This window comes from Chelonia mydas, chromosome 19 (genome assembly GCF_015237465.2).
Source record: "Chelonia mydas isolate rCheMyd1 chromosome 19, rCheMyd1.pri.v2, whole genome shotgun sequence".
NCBI classification, from domain to species: Eukaryota; Metazoa; Chordata; order Testudines; family Cheloniidae; genus Chelonia; species Chelonia mydas.
In genome coordinates, this window is record NC_051259.2 from 6,722,823 (window position 1) to 6,746,498 (window position 23,676).

Consider the following 23,676-nt stretch of genomic DNA (forward strand, 5'->3'; position numbering starts at 1 on the left):
CAATGTCACTTCTTGCCAAGAAAACCACTCGACTACACAACTGTATAGAAATTATGGTGAAAGATTTCAAAATGCTTTCAACAAACTGGGATTTCTGCTGGTAGCAACCTCATTGCCAGTGCTGACAGTATGGAAGCTTTATCTTGTGGTAAAGTGCATTTCAGGAGAAAACCAGCTTTTAAAGAGCTAAATCATTGACCTTCTTAGAGGGTCCAGCTGAATTCCAGTTGAAATTAGAAGCTTTGTTCTCTAACACTTCATGGTTCATAAAGAGTGAAGTTCCCACCCAGCTTTTTGGACTCTGCATGAAATAAGATGGGGCAATGTGGTGCTTTCTTGGACCATGACCAGCTCTGTGCACCTGTCACAATCACCACCACAAATAAAACCAATCCCTTAGTTCTTGGACAGAAAAAAGTCACCAGCTTAGCCTCAAGGAGCCTGAAGTCAGCAGCTACTGTAAGAAGAGGCTGTTGACTTACTTGCACCATCTGTGGCAAAGCAGTTATCTTGCTACTAGAAGCAGCATCAGTTCACCCAGAACAGGATGGGGTAATTTAGACTGTTTTGAGAGTAATTAATATGGCTAGTACTTGAAAGCCCTCAGTCTAGGTGAATCTTCCCATCTCCATTTCTAGTGTGCTGAAGCAGTTGTCAGGACTTGTGTGTTAAACAAACAGAGGCAGAGTGCAAAGACCTTCTTCTCCTCAACCCTGGGAAGACCTCAGACTAACAGGTTCCTGAAGTTTATAGTGTAGCTGTATCTCTTTGGGTTCTCTGCACTTACTGTATATGCACTTCTAAATAGGCCCTGTGACTTCAGAAAGGGCTGTCTGGCATACTCTGCAACAGGAGCTCATGCCATGCACAGCAGGCGTAAGGATGTGTGAGGTGAGTTGTCTAGCAAGTTGTATCAGACACCAGTCTGAACTACTGCTAATTCATCTGATGCTTATTTGCAGGCTAAGATGACTCCCAACACACACACACACTCTCTCTCTCTCTGGTAGTTCTGTTCACTCAACCTGGACACCAAGAGGATACTCTGCTTTAGTACACTGGGGCTTTAAGAACTGTATTGCCAAGCGTTCATGGCTACTCACAGTAACAAGGGAGGAAGAATAGAGCAGTTAAGGACATAATCTCTACACACAGAGCTGTCTCCAGCGATGTTCCCCAACGCCCAGACAGCCTGGAAGGAAAGAGCAGCAGTTTTAGCGCACAGTCTCTGAATAGAGGAAGAAGGGAGCACTGTCCTAGGAAAATGTTTCTATGACTCCAAGTAACTAGGCCAGACTGACAGAAGCTCCAGCTCTGGAGCTACTTGCTAAACACCTTCATGCATGTTAAACACTTAGTTGAAATCCAGTGTCTAACACTCAGCCTATCCCCAGAAAACTAATGAACCATACCTGTTCTTGGACATCCTCAAAGTCAGAGTTTAACAGCTCTATGAAGATAGGAACTGCCCCAGCCTCAATGACTATTTTTGTTTGTTGGGAGGTTCCTGATGCAATATTCGTCAAAGCCCATGCCGCTTCAAACTGAAACAAGCAGATCAGTAACAGATTACAGAGCAGCTGCACAATGGCATAAGCCCAACAACCCTAACCAGAGCAAAACATTTGCTATTGATTTTAGCCTATCCTCTTTTCATCTTGTGCTCTCATGTCTACGGGGGGCGGGGGGGGGGGGGATTGTTTTACAAGGCAAAAAGTTTTCCTCCACAATCTGGCTGGATGATTGCTCACTGAGCGTACTAGTTTCTGGCACAACAATGGTAGTTCGAGGGAAACCTACAGCTTTTTTAGGAGTGGGGTGGATTTTGGGTTACCCAGGGTAGATCCTCCCTGCACCCACCTGAAGCAAATGGAATATCATTTTACAGATCTTTGACACTGAAAAACTGAAGCAGTTGCACACATTTGTCTCATCTCTCTGCCAACACTGCAGTTCTTCTCAGCGTGGGATTAACAAAGCCAAAGCTCATTTCCACTTTCAGTGGTCAGGCCAGGAAGCACTACCTCAATGACACCACACCCCAAAGCCTCAGACCATTCCCCACTACGAGGAACATAGTCTCAAGATGGCCCAGAAGAGTTCCTGACCAGATCTTTGTATTGGGTGGGAAGCGAAGAGATTGTTCTACTCAAACAGCCAACTCTATCCCATGCCACTCCCCTGGATACCAGCACAGGTGCGGCATTTGTAGCTCTGAGCCCCAGGTGAGGTAGAGCTTCATATTTTGCTCTTTATCTCCCTTTGCTGCCCTCTTTTATGAGTGACTTTAATGGCTAAGCTCCCATTCAATTCTCCTTGGAGATGGATCCCTATGACATGACACCTCCTGGAGGAAAAGGAAGTAGATGACCATCTGCCTAACACCCGCAGTTGGATGTGAGAAAACGCAGTCTCCTCAAAGAGAGGCTCGTAGTCTGCAACTTCTGGGCTCTAAGATGCCACCTTTGCCTGCTCATTGCTGTAAGGTTCACACTGCTCAGCTCTGAAGTGTCATCTTAAATAAGCGCTTTTTATTCACAATATGAATCCTTCATGGTTCTCTCCTTTACCTGTAGTGTGCAATTTTCACTTCTCTTCAGGAATTCAACAAACCTGTCCACCACTCCCTGAGTATTTATCACTTCGTCTATCGGAGGATTCGGCTCTAGAAAGAGGAAGGCAGGCTCAAAACTCAGTAGGGGTATTTGAATTTAATACAGGAGATCTAGTTCATTGCATTAAATCATCCACTCCAACGATTTTAACTTGTACTTGAGCTGACAAGGCATCTAGCCAGAAGGCGGCTTTTTCCACACTTCACCCAGCTGTGGGTCACTGGAGCATTTTCTAAATGCTGAAAAGCCAGTAAAAGACAATACTAAGGGTCAATATAGGTTTGGTATTCCCTCCCCACCCAGCGTTAATCAGGAACAGATTTGCCAATGGGCGTAAGTGACATTAGATGGAATTCTTTTGCCCCCAAACCCAAAGTTATTAATTCTCTGTACAGCACCCAGACTGTGCTAAGTGCTTCACACAGCTAAGAGTTACCTGTGAGAGCTTGTGAGCTAGCTAAGAAAAAGGAGCTCTGCTTTTACCTTTGGAGAGCAGTTTCCTGAATTTCTGGGTGGTTGCTAGCTGCAGATCAGGGTCCTCCGAGAAAAGCATCTCCACCATCTCTCTTGTGATCACTCCCTCCTAAGAGGGCAGGAAGGGCAAGAAAAGCAGCGTCAGATAGAACCACAACTCCAAACTTATGGCTGCAAACCTCAAAGTCAGAACTTAGTACCACCAGAATCCTGTGCTCATCCTTTTGATCTGAAGACTAATCCAAGTTAGGACCGCACTACTCTTGAAAGTCTAATCCTGGAAGGCTTTTAAAACTTACCAGAGTCCCATCTGCAATATTTGTAGAAGACAGGAGTACAAGGGGTTACGAAGGGTAGTGAATTAAGGAGTACTAAGGCATGATACCTATGCATTTGTAAAGGGTTAAAGTTTGTTGTTGATTTTGTGATCCACAGAATTAAAAAAGTCTGTGTAAGGGAGGGACTAAGTTACTCAAGAAGCCTTACCCCAGCTGTGGCAGTGCTGACATAGGAATCCATGAGGAGGCTATCAAACATGGCAGCATCTTCATTAATAAGTTCCACATTTCTCCTTTTAAATAGCTGAAAAGAGATAACCAGAGTGAGTGGTATCTGTCACAAGGCAATGCCGGACTTAGAGCCATCACAACTGGGCAGTCTTGTTCCACAAACAAAACATGCCATCTGCTAGACCAAGTGCAACTTAATAGGGGAGTGGCAGCTTAACACACTAGCTGAGCACCTCTGCAGAATAGTTTGACCTATGAATCCTGGTAAGAGCGGACCAAGTCCTACCCTTCGTTGTATCCATGGATTTCACTGGGACTGTATGGTGTAGGCAAGTGCAGAACTTGGCCCAATGAGTTCAGAAAAGAAGAGCCAGGTTGTGGACCAGGGTTGAGGCATGGGAAGAGCCGTGTGGGAGGCTTGCAGCATTTGCCAGTTCTACATGTGGTCCTAGCTACAGTATCTCTCTTTTTTTTTTTTTTTTTTTTTTTTTAAAAACACACACACACCCCACTCACCCCCCACCTTAAAAAAAAAACCACACACCAAGGAAGAGGAAAAGCTGTAGCCCATGTGGTTTTTTTTTTTTTAATTTGGTCTTCCTGCTCCTCAAGAGCAGGCAGTGCCATTTTTTAAGCTGGCCATGAAGTCCTTAGATTCCACCCCCCAAAAAATATAAATATATATATATATATATAGATGAGCAGATCTAGGAAGCCCTCCCCTTATCCACGATCACAGAAAGCCAGACAGAATTCCACTGTGGTATCTGAGCGCTGCATTTGCAGCATGCACAATACCTGTGAATCCCACAGGGAGCAGAGAGCTCTCCAGACAAGCCACATTCTGAACAAGGGTGTGGGAAAAAAAAAAAACCAGAAACATTCCACATCCATATGCTGAAGAGGCCCAGAGAAGAGGAAAAAATGACCCATCAACTCTTCATCAGCTGGCCCCTTGAAGGGGCAACTGTTGGGTAACAAAACATTTCTGGTTGAATTAAGCCCCTGAACATCCCCCTCCACTCAGGTTACCAAAGGGCAGGTTACCTGTTGCTCTCGTTTCTGTTTGCGTAGTTGGATCCCCTCCTCTTCCCTTCGCCGACGCATTTCCTCAGGGTTTAGGGCTTTGTTTTTGTAACTCTTCATTCGATAGTTATCCTTATCCTTCGCGGGACTTGCCATGGTTTCTATGAAAGGAGAAACCGGAAAAGTAGTATCAGATTTCACTGCAGTCATACTGCCCTTCTCCCCCAAGGAAAGTGGGCACACATATTGTTAAACTGAACTATTCAGTGCGATGGCACACAATCTCTTAAGAACATAAGATGCAGTTTAGATATCCAACTTAGAAAATGCATTGCTGACCCGGTGTGTTGTATTGGTGAGAATGTTCTAAGCTAGAAGCTTGACAGACATCTCTACCACTCTGAAAAGCACCCTGGACCTGTACTTCACTGTAGGAGGCACATTTCTCACTGTGTGAGGTTAGTACTCACTGAACTATACCATTGTCCTCAGGAGGCAGCAAGCCTGAAGCTACCTGGATTTTCAATACTTTAGATTGTGCTAAGAGTACCTGCACCTTACTACAATCACAAGTGTAAACAGCACCTTGAAAGAAGATTATTCTTCCTCTCCTCCCCACCCCACGTCCTCCACAGCAGGCTAACATGTCAAGAATTTGATGACCAGTAACCACAACACGTACTCAGACATTTCAGAACAGCCTGGTCTGCACAGAAGATGTTACATTGAGTTAGGAGCTAAAGACATTCCATTTAGACCCATTTTATGTTGTAAAGCAGGGAGACTTTGCAATTTATGAAGTTCACACTTCCATAAATTTAACAGCACAATCACAACTCCAACCATTCAGAGGTGAACATAAATAGGTCTGAAGACAATGAAGTCTAGACAAGGCATAAAACAGTCCAGCAAAATTCACTTCAAACAAACTTCAGCCTAATCCAGACCCTTAAAAAAAAAAAAGAAAAGAAAATATTACAAGCATGCAATACATCATTTGGCTGGGAATGGCATGTAGGCCAGGCTTGTCCAGAGAGCTAGACTATTTTGATGGTGTTCAGCTTGAGAAGCACTGCTAATTATTTTGTCATTTGTTTCATAATAACTATTTTAAACTCTGGTGCCTACACATTCCACTCTAGAGATTCACAAAACAAACATTCTTGCATTTGGCACAGGGAGGGCAATTATTGCTCATTACCGACAGAGGAACTTGGATGTAAGACTACGTAAATTTCTCAGTGGTATCTAGTTTATGCAAACATACTACTGCCTCAAGAGGGTTAAAAGAGTTTGGTATTCAAGTACAGATTCAGCCAAGCCATGTATTTAGTGTGTTTCAAATCATGCATGAGCAGGTGTCATTCCCAACCCTGTTCTAAGATACAATTTAGAGAGTGTAGAGTAAAAACACGCATCCCTTCCCAGGAGAACCACCACACACAAAGTTCAGTACAAGTCTCCTCACCCCCAAAAGCTTGGCTGCTCCAAGGATTCCTCTTTCAAGACTACTCCACCCACACCTTAGTCCTCTCTAAACGTTCTCCCTCCTTTATATTCAGGAGAGTTAAAGCCATAAGCTTCAGTGAGTCAGGAGAACCCATTTAAGGTTTCCCAGCAGGAGGGCATCAGGGAGGGATGCTTTAGGCAAACACCATGAAAGTGTTACACTGAAGCACGAACCATGATCTACACAAAAAGACTGAACTGTTATCCAGGTACCCCAAAGTAGCAGTTGCATCATAAACAGGAAAAAGGGATCATAAATAGAACTCTTCTAGTTTCTCTTCCACAACATTCAGCTCATCTTACTGCACAGCTCACTCTCCTTCCACCTTTGGTCAGCCTCACCAATGCGAAGAGTAGCCTAGATTTAAGTGAAACTGAATGTGAAGTGGTTTTCCTGTTCATTCACCAAGTATTCCTCAAAAGACAAAAGCACAAGATTAGTTGTCAAAATTTTATTTTGCTATTATTTAATCACCACCCACTAGATCAGAACGGTAAGTGTGAAAGCTTGTGTCTCAATCTGAGACCATGGCAAGCTATGCATTCTCAGGTTTCTGCTGCTTATTAAGTAGGTACTCAGAGTGACTTAGGGCTGGTCTACATTACCACGGTAAATCGATCTAAGTTACGCTACTTCAGTTACGTGAATAATTTAACTGAAGTTGACGTAGCTAGATCCACTTACTATGGTGTCTACACCACACTGTGTTGACAGGAGATGCTCGTGCCTGCTGACTTCCCTTACTCTTCTTGGAAGGGTGGAGTACACAAATTGATTGGAGTGCACACTCCCTTTGATTTAGCTTGTCTTCACTTTGCTAAACTGACACCGTTCCATGGATTTCACCAGTGCTGATTTAGCTGGTAGTGTAGACATGGCCTTAGTCAAGATACATTAAGGGAAAAGGTTTTCAGGCTATAGTGTAATTTAAGTTGCAAGTTACTAGCTTAGTGTAAGACCCAGTTTTAGGGTCAGCTTCTATTCAAGCAGGTTATATAAATGAGATGTACGAGTGACCAACATCTTAATGTCAAGGCAAGTTAAACAGTCAGGAGAGTTCACCTGTGAACAGGAAAGGTAAAGATTTAAGTGAATTAGGGATTCCACACACTAGGGGGAATAAAGCCACAAGAATGGAAGAAACCCTAACACGGACATGATCACAGAAAAAGAGAATCTTGTAACGGTATCGACTGTTTAGAGGACATTCTCTCCCTCAGCCAAAAAACTGAGGGGGGATTCTTCTTCAAATACATATAAAGCAAAAAAGCCAAGGTCCCCAGGATATCTGCACCACTCCAAATATGCATGTTGCAAGCAGCCAGCCCCTCAACCCCATGCTGTTCCTTGTTGTGAAATGGACAAGCAAGACAACTGAGGGCCAGAAAACAAAAGATGCATGAAGAGATGGAATGAGCGGCAGGATGGATTGCAAGATGGTACAAACTATTTACTTCTAACTCTGCTTAACATCTCAAAGCCCAGAAAAAAGGCAGTTCCTCATTGGTACAAGTCTAGTTAAACCAAAGAATGAAAACCCTTTAAAAAAATTTTAAAATTGCTTGCTCTGCCTTGGTCCCTGCTTACCTTCTCAAAAACAGTAAGTCAAGGACTAAAAGGTCTTTTAGTGAGCACTGATCTTGGATCACTGCTTGGAAAAGTTTTCAGCCTGAAAACATTTGTAATAGTTCCAAATGTTTCTAGCCCTGGCAGATCATACAACCTTAAGAACGATCATTAGTCTCTTCTAAATGGCGGTGCATTTTCACTTACCAAGGCCCTGTCTATACTACAGACACATCAGGGACCCAGGGGTAATTCTTTTTTGTCAAGGTCCAAATTTCTTGGTCAAAGTATAGTCAAGGTCTGGACTCCAGAGAAAATACAAAATGCAACAACAGTGATAAATACATAAATAAAAAGATTTCACAGTGTGTTCAAATGCATCTAGTGGTCCAGACTTGGCCCACAGTCCATATATTGACTACTCCTCAGGGAGCCTAACTACAACAGTTACCTCTTCATACAGGGAAGACCTAACCAAATCCCTATGACTCAGACAAAAACTTGGACTGTCTAGGTTTCACCCAGTTAGGGTGACATAGTTCTACTCTCAAAAAGAAAAGGAGGATTTGTGGCACCTTAGAGACTAAAATTTATTTGAGCATAAGCTTTCGTGAGCTACAGCTGTAGCTCACGAAAGCTTATGCTCAAATAAATTTGTTAGTCTCTAAGGTGCCACAAATCCTCCTTTTCTTTTTGCGAATACAGACTAACATGGCTGCTACTCTGAAACCCTGTCATAGTTCTACTCTACTACTATGCGTCACAGACAGATCCCTCAACTACCATATAGTTGCTCTATGGATGGGGCTTTTGCTCTGCACTTCAAACCAATGTAGTTTTTAACCCTTGGCAAAAAGCATCATAAGACTATAAATGGGCCTGAACTGAAGGCTGGATCTGGTCACTGATTTGGTTTGGGTCTGTCTCATATCTGAAGTTCAGAGGAATAACTGGCAATTTCCCAAGAATATACTTAAATGTAGCAATTTTCCTTATTCTAAATGTCAGTTATGCATGACTAACCATTGAAGATGGATTTTCATCACTAAAGATGAAAGTGAACACCATGTGGAAACTAACTTCTCCCACCTGCCTCCCCCCAGCCCAATTATTAGGGTAGGCTTAGAAAGGAGGCAAGAATTAAGTAATAGCAGCTGAATCAGAGGGTAGAGTTGATTGAAACCTATTTAGATCCTTGCATTTCGTACCAAGATGTCAAAATAGGCACATTAGAAATACAAAGAAAAGTGGTCAGCACAAACATTAATTGGGATGAAACAATCCAACAGCAACACCATTAGTACCACTCCTGTAAGTGACCGTACTGCTGTCTTAACAGTAATGGCTCTATTCCAGCTGCATACAGTAAACAGTAACTGCAACTAGTTGTGTTCTGAAAGATTACAAAGGCATCCAAAAAAATTCCAGATCAAGACTTCCCCTTCAAAAGGTGATGGCTCAAGTTAAAGGCAGTTTTAACGAACAGGACAAAATAAAACAAGAAGGGAGGAGGAAAATAGTTAAGTGGCTTAGTATGACATACAGGATTACTAGCCTGTTAGTCATATAAATAGCCAAATGACACATGACAGTTCAGCTGCCTGGAAACTTGCACAATCCCAATCTGTGTTCTTGGCTGGGCATGCCTTGGTGCTCTGGACAGCTCTCTTAGGTTCTGGGCGCCAAGAAACAGCACAGTGAGACCAGCACCAGATGGAAGTTTCATCAGGATCCAAGTTCTTAGAATATGCCAAATTTGCCGTGTACCTCACCCGCAAGAGGCCTTATGGATTTGAGTGTGCTACAAATGCTGGGCTACTACTGAGAGGCCCTGTAGATTCAGCAAGCCGTTCAAGAGGGATTTTCATACTGGCTAAAACAAAGCACAGCAGACTTCAGGCATTAATTTACCTGGCACTCGATTTTCCATTACCTCTTGTACACGTTCACTAAGTCAGGTGCTTTCATCCGACTCTTTTCCCAGGGTGTCTTCTGCTTGATCCTCTAGTGAAGTCGTAATGCTGAATTTGTGACATTACATCCCATTTCCATGGCAACAGAGATGTCACAAATACAGGATTAGGATTTCACTACAAACTCAAGCAGCAGGAGAAGCTAGGCTGTGAAGTACAAGCTCTTCAACAAATGCAAATATATGGAATAGAGAGCACCTTGCTAAGGAAAAATGCTTTGTGCACAAGTTGCTTCTTTTTAAGTTTGTTCCAGAGGAAAAGTCCCTATTAACCCAGCCTACCTGCAAGTCAAGCAGTGTCAATGTTAACTATTAACCCAAACTTCACTTCACTACTTGCAGGATAGCCCCACTGAGTAATGCTATTCATATAGTTTAAAATCTTTAGCTGCTAGGAAGAGCTATCATCTGTTAAAGCTCCAAGATGGCCTAAAATATTGAAGACAGATGTTTAAATGCCACTCAAGCCACACTTCCACTTGGTATTTTAATGTCCTGAGTCGTGCTTTAAAATGCTACTGTTTCTCACAACCAGAAGGGCTGTAGCTTAAGGTAAACCTGGATATCAGCACTTTTCTTTTTAAAAAACTGCTCTAGAGTTTTAGATGTTGAAAATCTAGAAATTTTGCATTTATATGGCTGCTCTGACTGGAGGATCCTAAAGCATTTCACAAGTTAAGTTGTTCTGACTCACTACAAGGGTTCCCCCATCCAGTCACCTTGAGTTCTCCTTAGGAGAGGGTTTCCCCTCTGCAAGCACTGACTCAGTCCTACCCATTAAGTCAAGATCTGATGAGATCACTGCCCAAAATCATCAAGTCATGTCTATGCTATGCCAAAAAAATATACTGGGTAGTGAACCAGTCAGGAGTCTGGGATTCCCATCTTAACTACTGTGCTTGTTTCAAGGAAAGCAAATGCAGAGCTAATCTAAAAGCAAACTATCCTCCTCATGGAAGACTTCAGAAGAGTAAGTCTCTGCTCTGGAATGCTGCTCAAGCAACATGCTCAGCTCGCCCGGTTGCTCCCCAGAGTGCGGAATGGCCTCTACATTTGGTAGCAAGCCCTCTTGGTAGCATCACTGGCTGACAAGAGCCACGTCCTGCCCTCCTTTGGCAACTCAAAGGGAAGTGAAAACATGGACATAAGAGCCTGAATACAGAAGATTCCTGCAAAGGGGACCATGAACATCCTTTTCTCAGGACAACAAGGCAGCACGCCCAGCCTAGTGTACTTCACTTCACCAGGTCGCCCTTGGTCCTCACTCTCCTCTCATGTTGCCAAAGACAGCAATACTCTAGTTGTCTGGGAATCCTCTTCCATCACGCTGCATTACCCCAGCATGTCACAGCCTCTCTAGTTCAGTTTTGCTTTTCTGCCTGCCATCAGTAAAAAGGAGAAAATTAAGCCTCAACACTCCCTGTGAGGCAGGGAGTCAGTGTTTGAAGATCCAAGATCCTTGGATGGCAGATGTTACGGACTGGTTAAGTATTACCACTTGCCTCATAAATGGCTATGAAGAGTGTACATTACCAGTGTCCTAGCTGCCCTCTTGTGGGCCACGTTCACCTGCCTTAAGTCATTTTCTCCCTCGTGCTGGTAGAATTATATATGCTACGAACCTAATTATATCTGTTGTTAAGTACAGAGAGATGTAACCTCATCAACACACCTAAACCGGATACCCATTATAAAAAAAATAGCACAGTAACCTACAAATCCCCCCACCCGAGGTCCACCACCACTAACACCACAAGTGATTTTATCCTAATTTACAGGCACTAACGTTCCTGTTAGTTTCATAACTGGAAGACCACTAAGCCATTTGATGGCTGGTCACTGACCTGTACAAATGGAGTTGGGAAGGTCTCAGCTCAATTAATAAATTATAAAGCCATAAGGGACCACTGTGATCACCTAGTCTGACCTTCTAGACAGCACAGCCCACAGGACTTCCCTGATTTAATTCCTGCTTGAACTATTGTATATTTAATTCCCAGGTGGCAGGTGTCCAGGCAGGGATGACAGTCATTGGCAAGGCAGCATAGGTGAAGCTTGCACTGCTTCTGCCTAGACAATGCTTGTTCTGTGGCTAAAGAACATCAGTCTGAAGGGCTGTCACTCCAGCACCTCTGAGCATGCACAACACAAATCAGTTAACCTTTAAGAACTCCTGGCTCTTTCACTTTCAGAGGATGAAGCCCATTTGAGAAGTTTCAGAGTAACAGCCATGTTAGTCTGTATTTGCAAAAAGAAAAGGAGTACTTGTGGCACCTTAGAGACTAACCACGAAAGCTTATGCTCAAATAAATTGGTTAGTCTCTAAGGTGCCACAAGTACTCCTTTTCTTTTTCCCATTTGAGAAGCTGCTCCTCATTCATCATGCGAAATAAAGCTCACACTCTTCCTTTAAAAGAGGAACATGCAGGTGTCTAGTCTAATTAGTCTCAGTTTAATCACATCACTCTGGCCAAGTCTGGGACAGATTTCACTTCTTCCTGGATGGAAGTATTCCTCTTTGATATCATGCTCGTTCATAGGCTGATGCATTCCATAGTTAAGAAGCTTCTTACTGCAATAAAGTTTATTCACAACAATTCCACTGAGTAAAAGAGCTACTATTTGCATTTATATAGAGCTCCTCTCTTTCCTCAAGAATCCCAGAGCTCTGTACCTCCAAATCAAATCCACTTTTAGCCCCCAAGATGCCAAATCAAATGTATCAAATAAACTGTGCTAAAATGACACCTTAAATAGATTTAAGAAACAGACTGTGCATATCAAGTAGTAAATGTTCTTCCACAGCCTGAATGCATAACAGTAAGCAGCCCTAGCTCAATAGGCCAGACCGGTATTTCAGGAAATCCAAAAACTGTGTAACATGGTTCAGTGTGTACAATGGAGCAAGGCTGTGTGAAGATTTGATCAAGGAGACTAGGCAGTGGAAGGGATCAGTAGAGATGTGCAAAAAAACTCACATTAGATTACTAGTCCTGAACGTAGTCCTTGGGTGGGCTAGAAGGATAGTCATCCCCAGTCTAGGGAAGACGTAGAGTTCAGTCTAAGTATGGCAACACAGGAAAGAAGGAAGTGATCACTCCCCACCCCAAGGCTAAGTGAGGGAGCAGTGCTATAATCTCCAGTGAGAAACCAAACTAATTTCTTGACCAAGAGGGTCGTGGCTGCAGTATAGCATCTTAAAAGCAAGTTGTATTTGAATTCCAGTGGGAACAGATGAATCCATTAAAAAACCTGAACAGATGGAGAAACCAAACAAGGATTCAGATTCAAAGATGGACGAGGCTGGATTAACATTAGTGAGGTTGCATCTAGGAGGAGAAAAATCCGCTGCAGACTAGCAGCTCAGTTCACTGAAGACTAAGGGAGAAGTTCTAGCACACCCTTCACAGAATGAATGCAAGTACAAAACATATAGAAGAAGCCTTTCCAAATCCATTCTGAATATGCATTGAAATTGAACAGTGAATAAAGGTTACGCACTTTACAGGATTGTAAGGCATTCAGCTAATGAGAGTTAACTGGATGTTCATGCTATTTCTATACAATATGTCATGTCTTTTCAGAGAATTGTGGCACAAATCACAAGACTAGTGGTTGCCTGGATTACAAGTAAGCGAGTTCCTTTCAGTCTCCCGCCTTTCCATTCTGGCCACAGAATGAGACAGAATGGAAGTGGTTTTAAAATCCTACCTGAGGGTTTTTTGGAGGCAGGGTGTGGGGTTTTACTATTTAAGTAGTAGTAACAGGTTTACAAATCCTTGCCAGGTAAACAACAAAACAATCCTTACAACTGTGTAGCTTTTGTTTAAAGAGACATTATATTGTAAGTCGTCAGATCTCTGTTTAACAGGGTGTTACCATATGACAGAGTGAGCATCGTTATGACACCAATGACATGTTTCTAGTGATTTTACTGAGTGACCTCTGATTATACATATTTAAGAGACCACGCATGTCTATCAAATGTTAATACACAAGAAATGGACAGGTCTGCTTTTTTTGCAGGTGAATGTACTTAGATATTTGGTTATAATTTATTCAATACTCAAAGTACAAGTCCTGTTTTGCAGGGGACATAATTGGTGTTAATTTTTCCAGAACGACCTTTTTTTTTTTAAATCATTCCTCTACAGTTGGACTATTTTTCCTCTTCCCAGTGAGAGGCAGGCAATAGATTGGCAGGTGAGAGATTAAAAAGGAAATGAAATATTAAAGATCATTTCTGCCAGGAAACCCATGAAGAATTACCAAAAGATCATCTGTTAAAATCCTACCTAGGTTTTTAATACCATGCCCAACATCATGGTGTCCAACCACCTCACTAAAATTAATAGTGTAGCCTCAGCTTCAGTGATGTATGACAAAAACCATACCCTGTTAGCCAATGATTATTTCTCATAGCTGGGAACAGGGCAGAAGGATTTAAATAATTTGTTTTACTTTTTTAAAAGTCATTGATTTAGGTCCTGTTGAGGCTCTGTAAAGCTAATTTAAAATGTGCTGTTGCAATTTTAGAAGAGCAGCTCATCTCTCTCCGCATCCCCCAAACACCCCAACCCTAATCATAAACTAGTACTAGGGGTAAATAATTTTAACAATTTAAACTAAAATAAAGGGAGAATCCCTAAAATTTTTATGTAACGTTGGTCTAATGACTGTTCATTCTGACCCCTCAAAAGCATCTGGATGCAGGCCAACACGGCTACAATCTCTATTCTCCCGCTCGACTTATCTGCAGTCATTACAAATCTCCTGCGAGACAGTCTAGGGCTGCTGGACCAGAAACCCAACTAGGAATTTTCAGGCTTTTATTCTCTCACCCCCTGCATTACAGAACATGCCTGCTTCAAATAGTTTCCCTTTTGGCAGCTGGTTAAAAGCCTTCTAGCTGAGTCATTGCAGGGACTCACATGGCTAAATCAGGACTTGGGCTGCTGAGTCAGAGGCAAAAGCAGACAGAAAGGGGAAACAATTACATTAGCAAATTTAACATGGATTTTTTTTAGCCCAAACACCCTTTCACACAGGCAGCTTTGGAAAAAAGTTTCTATAACTAAAACAGAATACGAGAGCAGTTGTGCTGCTGGACAGGGGGAAACCACACCTGACAGCTACTGTCTCAGACAGCCTAATAACCAGGGTGAAATAGACACGTGCCACCACACCCCCACCACAAGAAGCTACATCTTCAGATTTAAAAAGAACAGAACAGTTGTGTCAAGTTTATTATATGCTGTATTCAACTGTAGCATCATAAGCTTAGTTACATTTTTAAAAAAAATGTATTAGACTTCTACAACTGCAGTAGAAAAAGTCATTTGATGAATTTCACTGGTATAAATCTAACATATTTGCTGAACAGTACTGACCAGCTGTGAAGCTGGTCAGTTACCTTGAAATGGCACCAAATAAGTTATTTGACAAATACCAGAAAAATTCATTGACTAATAACTGAGATTGGCTGAATGGTACTTGGCACTTACTATGTTCTTTGTTTTAGTTATATCTTCCTCATCTTAGTTGAGTGAGTTCCTCATCTTAGTTGAGTGAGTTCCTCCCTTTCTGAGGCTTGTCTGCAAGTTACAAGGAACCACTCAAAATTTCTGACCTACCTCCCTGTTTCTCAGCTCAGAGCTTGCACACGAGTGCTCCTACTGCATTGTAGCCCTTCCTTACTCTCATAAAACCCACAGCTGAAAGAAATGCCTGGTCACTGCTGACCTCAGTCTCCTGGTATTTTATTGACCTGACACATTGAAACAGTTTTGTTGGGATGACTAACTTGCCAGGGTCTAACAAAAGCCACCCTGTAGTTTGCATAAATTCCCCTCAGATTTCCCTCGCTACAGACCTGTGACTTACAGTGATGGAGTGGGTGAGCAGGGGGGAAAGTGAGCAGGAGACACTTTATGCTCATGTTTTGCACATCTCTGAACACACAGCATCCTTGAGAAGGCAAGTTGTCAGACGTTTGGGGTTTTCAAAAAGAGTCACACTTAAACATCAAAATACTTCTCCCCCCAAACAATACTGTACACATCCATAGCTCTGTCCATCCCAAGACATTTCAGAGTACAAGGCTACAGCACCACAAACATGGCCATCTCTGGGAAACAAGGCACTAGTCAAGCTGCCCAGAACACAACAGTGGAACAAGGGACAGTCCCTTCCCTCTGCCTCCTTACAAGTCTGATCTTTATATGGCCATCCAGAATAGACAGGGGCTGACATCATCTAAGAGATCCTAGTACTGTAAGCTGCACTGAACTCAGTTTATCCATCTGGAAAGACGCGAGTAGCTGCCTTCTAGGAGCTCAGGACAGTGAACATTCCCGAGGGGGGGGGGGGGGGGAGGAGACAACTCTTCCTATATTATGAAATCAGAGGGGCCCCAAACCACAGCATGGAAAACAACCTGGGTGAACCCATGTGTCTGGTTTTGGAGCATTTCAATCCAACACTTCAAACCTAGATGAAGTGCGATTAACACAGTTTCCTCCTCTTACTTTATCGACAATATCAGATGTTAGGATGTGACAATCTCAAAAGCCCCAACCTGACCTCTAGCAGACTTGCCTACTAACCCAATCAGGGAGACCAATACTCAAGTTATCAAGAATAATAAAAACTTTCCACCAAACAGCAAGGGGGAGGGCAGCAGGGTGTGGAACCTGTACCCAGGCCTGGAAGAAAGGAGAAAGATGACAGAGATAGCCTAGTGCTAGATTCTCACCTTGTCTCTGGAGCAGAAATAGTAATAACAAAGGCACACAAGATAAAGCACAGAACACAATTCATACCTACCTCTGACAGATACCTAAGGTCCTTTATATGTTGTCAACATTTACCTGATTTGTCATGCCAATAAAGTATTGCTGAATTGAAACTATAGTACAAAGGGCAGCACTAATAGGCAAGTCAGTGGACTAGACACCTGATTTACAATATCATTCACCTCTAAACTTAGGATCTGTCTTATAATGGCTATTTATACAAACACTGTGCGTGTGGCTAGCAGAGTTTCATTATAAGGTGGCCAAGACTTTACAATACAGCTTGGCACGTACTTGCCTGCAGACACATACAAATTGACTGCACTGCATGTGCATCTCAAGAACCAAATTATCAAGCTCTGCAAGCTTCAATGGGAAAAAAAAAAGTTTCCTTCCCCATTTCTCAGAAGTTTTTACTTCTGTCGAGAAGTTCGTTTTCCAAGCCCAGTTTCATTTTGCAGAATCCCGAACAGCTGCCTGCAGCAGATAAGGAATCAACATACAACTATCTTCAAGGAGGTCAACAGGCCCACATACACTGAACAGGAAACAGATCAATTTTAATAATTACTAGGGTGACAAACTCAGTAGGTTCCTTTCTTTGAAGGGATTGTTTCCGATGAAACGCTTGCCCTTCCACAGACTGTGCTCTGAAGGAATGGCTTAGGTTTAAAAAAAAATCAAGCAAACCTACTACAGAATACACATCTCCTTCATCCCAAAGAGATGAGCATTTCATGGGTTAGAAGGATGAATTAATGGCTATTTAATGATGCTGGAAACCAAGACAGGAAAAAAAAACAATGAAGTGGATCACCACCATACAATGTTTGGACTAGTCATGAAAATCTTACGTGACTGATGTGTGTGCAAGTATCATGTTAGATCATGAAAACCTGCTTCAGTGTGAGTAGTATGCCCTGCTGTTTCATCAGATACTACTTTGGATTTATACAGCACCTACAAGGTTGCTAGGATTAACTCATTAATATTCATAAAGTGCTTTTCACATTCATAACTCCTTCCATTCAAGGATCTCAAAAGTTTTGAATACAATTTTCTACTAAATAAACTAACATAGTATAAATGAACGTCTCCAGCCTCTCTTCTGCATTCGTCTGCTAATTAGCACTTCCTTCATCACAAACTATATCACCAACCTCCTGCTAGGAAGTGGCAGAAAAACTGTCACATTCAATTAGAAAACTAAACCATTCAATGTTATGGAGATAATGAAACAGCAACAGGTATTCCTAAAGTATTTTGGAATTTCGTTTTAATCCTTCTCCCCTTTCTTCCATCCTTCAACCTAGCCACTATGTTAGAAAGTTTAAAGAAACACATTCAATTTGAAAACCACAGGTGGAAAAATTTTGTATCTACCAGAGATTACTGTAACTGACATAAATTAGCAAAAAGATGGTTTCTTTCAGCTTACTTTGTGTAATTGACAGCACATTGTATATGGCCCCTTTCAATGCTTCTTCTATAGCCAGTTTCTCCCTTGTTGAAGGGAAACTAATCTTAATGGGGAACAGAAACAATAACCCTTGTAAAATTCGGGACACTATTTTAAAGGGTGTACTATCAAAGTGGATTCTAAACAATTCTTTTAAAGAATTCAAATGGATAGTTTCCTTCTTAAAAAAATTAAAAAGGAGTTTAGTTTCTACAGAACAGTCTCTTGCTTTACAAGCTGGCAAAGAGATTCCTCCACAAACAGGTTTACCAGCAGCAGCTACAGATAAGGACCTGTCAACATTTGTCTTAGGAACTCCCTTCTTGAAAAGCTCATAACGAAACCAAGAGAATTTGCAGGATGTTTACAATTTTAGAAAAAAACTAAGTTGTATTTTAGTTGTCGTAATGCATGTGCACAAAGGGGTTGAGTCAGTGTTGCATATAAACCTTAAAAGGACAGCAACAACTTGAAGTCTAGTTAATAACTAGTTAAAAGTGGTTTCTTGTATTGCACCTGCCATTCAGTCCCCTTGCTAATTTGTGCAGTTTTAGTGTGACTTTTTCAAGTTGTCCTTGTTCCCTAGTGGAAGACACAAAGGAGTGAAGTTGACTACTGGAAAGTACTATCAAATGCACAGATTAAACTGAAAATATTCATTCTGATTTTAGTTGCACTATTTTTAAGTGTTACTTGTAAACACTAATAGGGAAAAGATTCTGCCAAGAGTACAACTTAAGAATGTTCTTTTAGCTAGGGTATTTTCTGTGTTAAACATTTGACTGTGCAACCTTTACATTTTCTCAAGGTAGGTATTTGAACATATTCCTGAATGTTTAACACAAATAAAAACAAATACAGTGAATGCTGAGAACTGTCTTAACATAGCCTGCCTTACATCCCATAGCTGTGTGCTTTGCACACAGTACATTCTGTGCTAGTAAAACGCTTATCCACGCAGTTCTTTTGGCTGTCTGGTGCACCAGTCACCATTGGCTCATTCCCTTCCGTTTTAGCTACCAAGAGCTAGTGATGTGACATCATTACTGGAACATGCAGCCAGTCTACTCATGGAGCTGGCTGCTTAGAGAGGGGGAAAAGTAAAGATTTTCTTCTGGGGAATCAGCAGTCACTTGTTATATTGGTTTTTCACTAAATTCAATCCTGTTAGGACTGCATTTATTCTCCCCATATCTCCATGTAAAGGTATCCATCCATTCCTCAGCTGACTGCCAAAAACACTTTCCAGCTTCAGTTCTGCTTGCAAGCCACCCCCAACCAAGATTCTAAAGTTTTCAGCAGCCTTCTCACCTGAGTAAGTGCAGTTCTCCTTATATGTTATGGGCAGTTCCCCAGCATAGACCGAGTTGAAAATCTACAATGTGTAATATTGCCACAGCTAAGTGCTTAAACAAGAGGATTAGGCATTTGACTAAGTCAAACAGTTAAACTCAGTGTTTGAAATACTCATGACAATTGCACCATTCCAGATAGCCTTCTTGCAAGATGAGTTTCAAGGCAATGAGGTATATAAAATCCTGGCATTCCCATCTTTGCTAACATGTGCTCTTTGTTAAGAGTCAGATAGTATTGTATTTCCCCCCCCCCCCCAATAAGAGATTTTTAGGTGCATGTGAAGCTTACTTGTATAGAAATTAAAAAAAACACTACTTTTTAACTGTAGGTAATGGGGGTATTAATTCCCCAACCTTTATTATACTAACTATTTTAATGCACATTCAATTATCCCAATACTAAATACATGCTCACTACATCCAGACCAACATGCACAATCAAGCTAAAGTAGCCACCTAACTACTTAAACTTGCCAACTTGGGGACCCAAACAGTATTGTCTTCGTACCAACACTTGGTGCTACTTGGTATGCTAGATAAACAGTCCAACATCATCATTTATATGCCCAAGTTGCACAGTGAATGAATGGACACCTGCTTCGGAGGTCTTCTCTAACACTACACATATTAGAGTAATACTGAATTTGACAAACATATGGTCAAATCATTGGCCTATTGTTAATAGATACATAAAGAGACAGAGTTAACACCATCTGCACCTCAACTTTGTATATTCTTAAGTGCTCAAAAGTCAGAAACTTCCGAACAGCCATACTGGGTCAGACCAGCGGCCCATCCAGCCCAGTATCTTATCTTCTGATCAGCCAGTGCCAGAGGCTTCAGAGGGAACAAACAGGGCAGGGCAATTATCGAGTGATCCATCCCCCATTGTCCAGTCTCAGCATGCCATGCTACCTTAACATTCTATCAGTGTGGGATTTTAATGAATGGTCTTTTTTGAATTAAATAATTGTCACAAAACCGTATGTCTCTTTAAAATAAGAGACAGACATTAAGGGGAAGGGAAAGTGATCTTTGGATTAAACCATTAATTTTAGATTGAGAAAATATATTTTTTGAAAATTAATTGTTCAGGCCATCGGACACTTTTCTACCATGATTTTTATAAAATCTAATATCTAATTCTCTGGTCAGGATTTTACATTCCAAGCTCTATCATGAGTCCTTATAGAACTGCACAGTCTAGAACATCTTTAACCATCTCCTTCCCAGACTTGTGGCCACCTTAAGTAGGATTTTTGGGGTGTGCCACAGAAGAGGTATTTGGAGGTGAAGTAAAAGCTTGTGGCAAGGTCATGGTGTGCTGGTTGTATCACAGCATGAAGGGCATTTAACTAGAGCTGGCTTACTAGACAATATCAGTCAACTTCAACAAGAAGCTAGTCCTTGCTTTTACAAAAGAATCTTTAGTCTGTCGTATAGTTTTCTCTCTCTTCCCCCCCCCTCTCCAATTCAAACCATGCCCTGCTAGTTAAAACCTAAGAAAACAGTCTCGCATTTTTCTGGGTAGGAAGTCTTCATTTCAGGCCCAATGAGGGAAGATCAGAGCTTCTCAGGATGCTACTAAAATAGTCTCTGAAAGGCAATGTTCAGTTGTCATTTGTTTGTAGATGTGTTTGCTATAGCTATAAACCATAATATTTACTACACTGCTTAGGCCTAGACAATAGCCCAGCTATGAGAGTTTCCTCTCATTCTCTACACAACACCAGAAGACAGCCTAGTCTGCTGTAGACAAAAGAGTCAAATGAAGTTTGTGAAGTCCATGACCAGCACTTGAACTCTAGGACTGCAGTTTCCTAAAGCAAAGATATGGAAGTGTTGTTGCTGCTGCCTATAGATCTGAGAAGGTCACTGTACTCGTCTACCACCACCGTGGACTACGTATAACATTAAAACCAAGTAGTTACAGTTAAATAGGATTTTATTTTAACTTAAGTCAGGATCAGAGCAGCACTCTAATCAGGTGTTTAAAACACAGTCTTAAGCATTTTAATAGAGTGGTGTTACAACAGTTTGGTCTTGGCTACCCATGGAAGACCCAGATATGTTTAACATGACTGCGGCACTATCCTGCAAAACTTTAATTCCCTAACACGGCAAGGAAAACAGGCCCCTAGGGACAGCTCAGTTTTCTCCAATCATCTTCTTATGTGGCATCTCCATTACCGGAGGTTCACAACCACAGCAGTCCATTCTGTACAATCCTCTGCTAATCTAATCTCCACCTTCTATGAAGCTTAAAATGTAAAGCAGTCCAGGATCCCTAGATACACGTTGATTAATGAGAGACCCGACACTAGACCATATTCACACTGTGAATGAAGATTTGCTAGCAACAGCTGCATTTGAACATTGTTGCTGCTGGAAGGTTTCTGGCATAGTTTCCTTAAAGGCAGAACAGGGCTTCCCCTGCCCCAACCCAAGAATAATATAGCAGTACTATATAACCAGTGCTTAGAGGCAGGAGAGGTCAGCTATATAGTTAAGCTCTCAGACAAGTAACTCCTCTTCATACTGCTCAGAGAACAATGCTAGAAACCTGTAAGCACCACTCACATTCCAACAGCTGTTGCTAGTTAGCTTGAAACCAAGGACAGAGCACCAAACCAACCCAACATCTGTGCAGATGCGCAAGCTATAAAGGCCCTTGCTCAGCAGCCTGCTTCTCTCTAAAAGATTAAATAGATCTGCAGAACAGAGAAGCATTTTTAAGTCTCATTCCTGGCTTCCTCAGGATATATTCCCTACTAAGTCACTAGGAAACAGTCCTAGACTGATCCCACATACACAGTGAAAGTTTTGCCTCAGTACTGGACTTTGGTAAAAGACACATACACCACACACACACAGCTAGGGTGCCTTGGATTAGGAAGAATTGGTTCACTGACCTTCAGGAAGTGTATAAGGCTCATCTATGCAATGAAAGAGGGGAAGGGATGGGTAGCAACATTTCGCAGAAAGTAGCAGATAGTGAGTAGCTTATGTTTTAATCTTCATACATACACCAGCCATTATTTAGACAGAGGCCACAGTATGCTAGGTGCTTCCCAGACATGCCAATAGACAATGCCCAGCTCCAAAAAGCTGGTTAGGTAAGCACATTTTGTAAGTCAAGAGATAAAGCAATTCCTCCCCACCCTGTGCATTTTATGGCTGGCATACCAGCCTGACAGCCAGGTGAATAGGCCCATGATTTGCAAACTATCCTACTGCTGCAATGATTTTTGGGTACCAGCAAAATGACTGTGGTGGTCTGTTTCTCGCTTCCAAGTATTGCTGATAAAGAAGCCCAACAAAATACTCTTTCCCATGCAACATTCAAAGCGTAATAGAGCACCTTCCTTTCTGGATGAAAAGGACAGTACCTCTGAAATGCTACCGCTTCTGGGGTGGAAGAGGTCAGCCAACAGACCAGTTAAAAGAAAAGTGAAGGGTGGGGAAATTTTCGCTAGGACACTGGGACAAACCCCTATGATGTGGAAGGTCAAGGGGGTTTTGTGCCTCTCCCACAGAGCAGGCTGCAGCAACGGACACCCCCTTAAACTGCACCCAAGCCAAGGGCCCCAGCTCCCCCCCCCCGGCATTCATGCACGCGGGGCGCTGCTTCGCCATGGCGGGGGTGCCGCTGTCACCCAGAGACAGAACAGGCAGGTGGGGGGGGGGCATCGGGGGGGGGGGGCGGGGGAGTGCCAAGCAACCCGCGCGCGGAATGAATAAGCAGACGCGGCTCCAGAGCGGCCCTGGACTCCCGCTCCAGCATCGCCACCGCCGCCCCGCCGATCAGGGACTCAGGCCCCGCCGCCCCGCCCCCGGCCCCGCCGCCCCGCGACGCCCGGCCCCGCCGCCCGCCGCCGCCCAGCCCCGCCGGGAGCCAGGAAACGCGGGGGGGGAGACACGCCCCTAAACCCGGGGGGACAGAAGGGGGCACAGGGGCGGGCAGGAAGCGCCCCGCGGCCGCAGGGGTCAGACCCCGCCCCCTCGAGCCAGATCCCCCCCGCCGGGGCTGAGGGGGGCAGGGCACCAAGGGGGCGGCTGACCCCAGACACACTCGGGGGGTGGGGTGGGGGGGGACTGACCCCACCCCAGGGGCCCGGCGCGCGGACCCGGCGCTCGGATACCAGGGTGATGGGCACCGTGTCCGAGCCCGGCGAGCGGGCCCCGGGACGGGCAGGGGCGGCCGGACCCGCCCGGCTGGAGCCTCCCCCCGTGGGCGCCGCCCCCCACAGGGCGCAGAGGGACCGCAGCGGCCTCCTCACCCATCTCCGGCTCCGGCGGCTCGTCACCAGGCTCCGGCTCGAGCTGCGGCGGCCACAATATGGCGGACGGGGACGGGGGAGGGGCGGGAGGGAGAGCGGAGAACGGCGGCCGGGAA

The 23,676-nt window shown here is 43.2% G+C and overlaps 1 protein-coding gene across 3 annotated transcripts in view; it reads right to left on the reverse strand.

The window, feature by feature from the left end:
* The window catches only part of KPNA6 (karyopherin subunit alpha 6), a 38,385-nt gene extending 14,709 nt beyond the window's left edge, over positions 1 to 23,676 (reverse strand). Inside the window, exons 1-8 of one of the 3 annotated variants that reach the window (XM_043532055.1) lie at positions 22,193 to 22,231; positions 19,237 to 19,300; positions 4,646 to 4,785; positions 3,576 to 3,671; positions 3,099 to 3,198; positions 2,571 to 2,665; positions 1,413 to 1,544; positions 1,104 to 1,192 (exon numbers count right to left, since the gene is read on the reverse strand). In XM_043532055.1, coding sequence (XP_043387990.1) covers positions 1,104 to 1,192; positions 1,413 to 1,544; positions 2,571 to 2,665; positions 3,099 to 3,198; positions 3,576 to 3,671; positions 4,646 to 4,785; positions 19,237 to 19,300; positions 22,193 to 22,216 — 740 coding nt within the window. In that variant the 5' untranslated portion in view covers positions 22,217 to 22,231. Of the gene's footprint in view, positions 1 to 1,103; positions 1,193 to 1,412; positions 1,545 to 2,570; positions 2,666 to 3,098; positions 3,199 to 3,575; positions 3,672 to 4,645; positions 4,786 to 19,236; positions 19,301 to 22,192; positions 22,232 to 22,669; positions 22,815 to 23,560 lie in introns of those variants that run through there. The other 2 variants (XM_037881518.2, XM_037881519.2) reach the window with 2 other exon arrangements.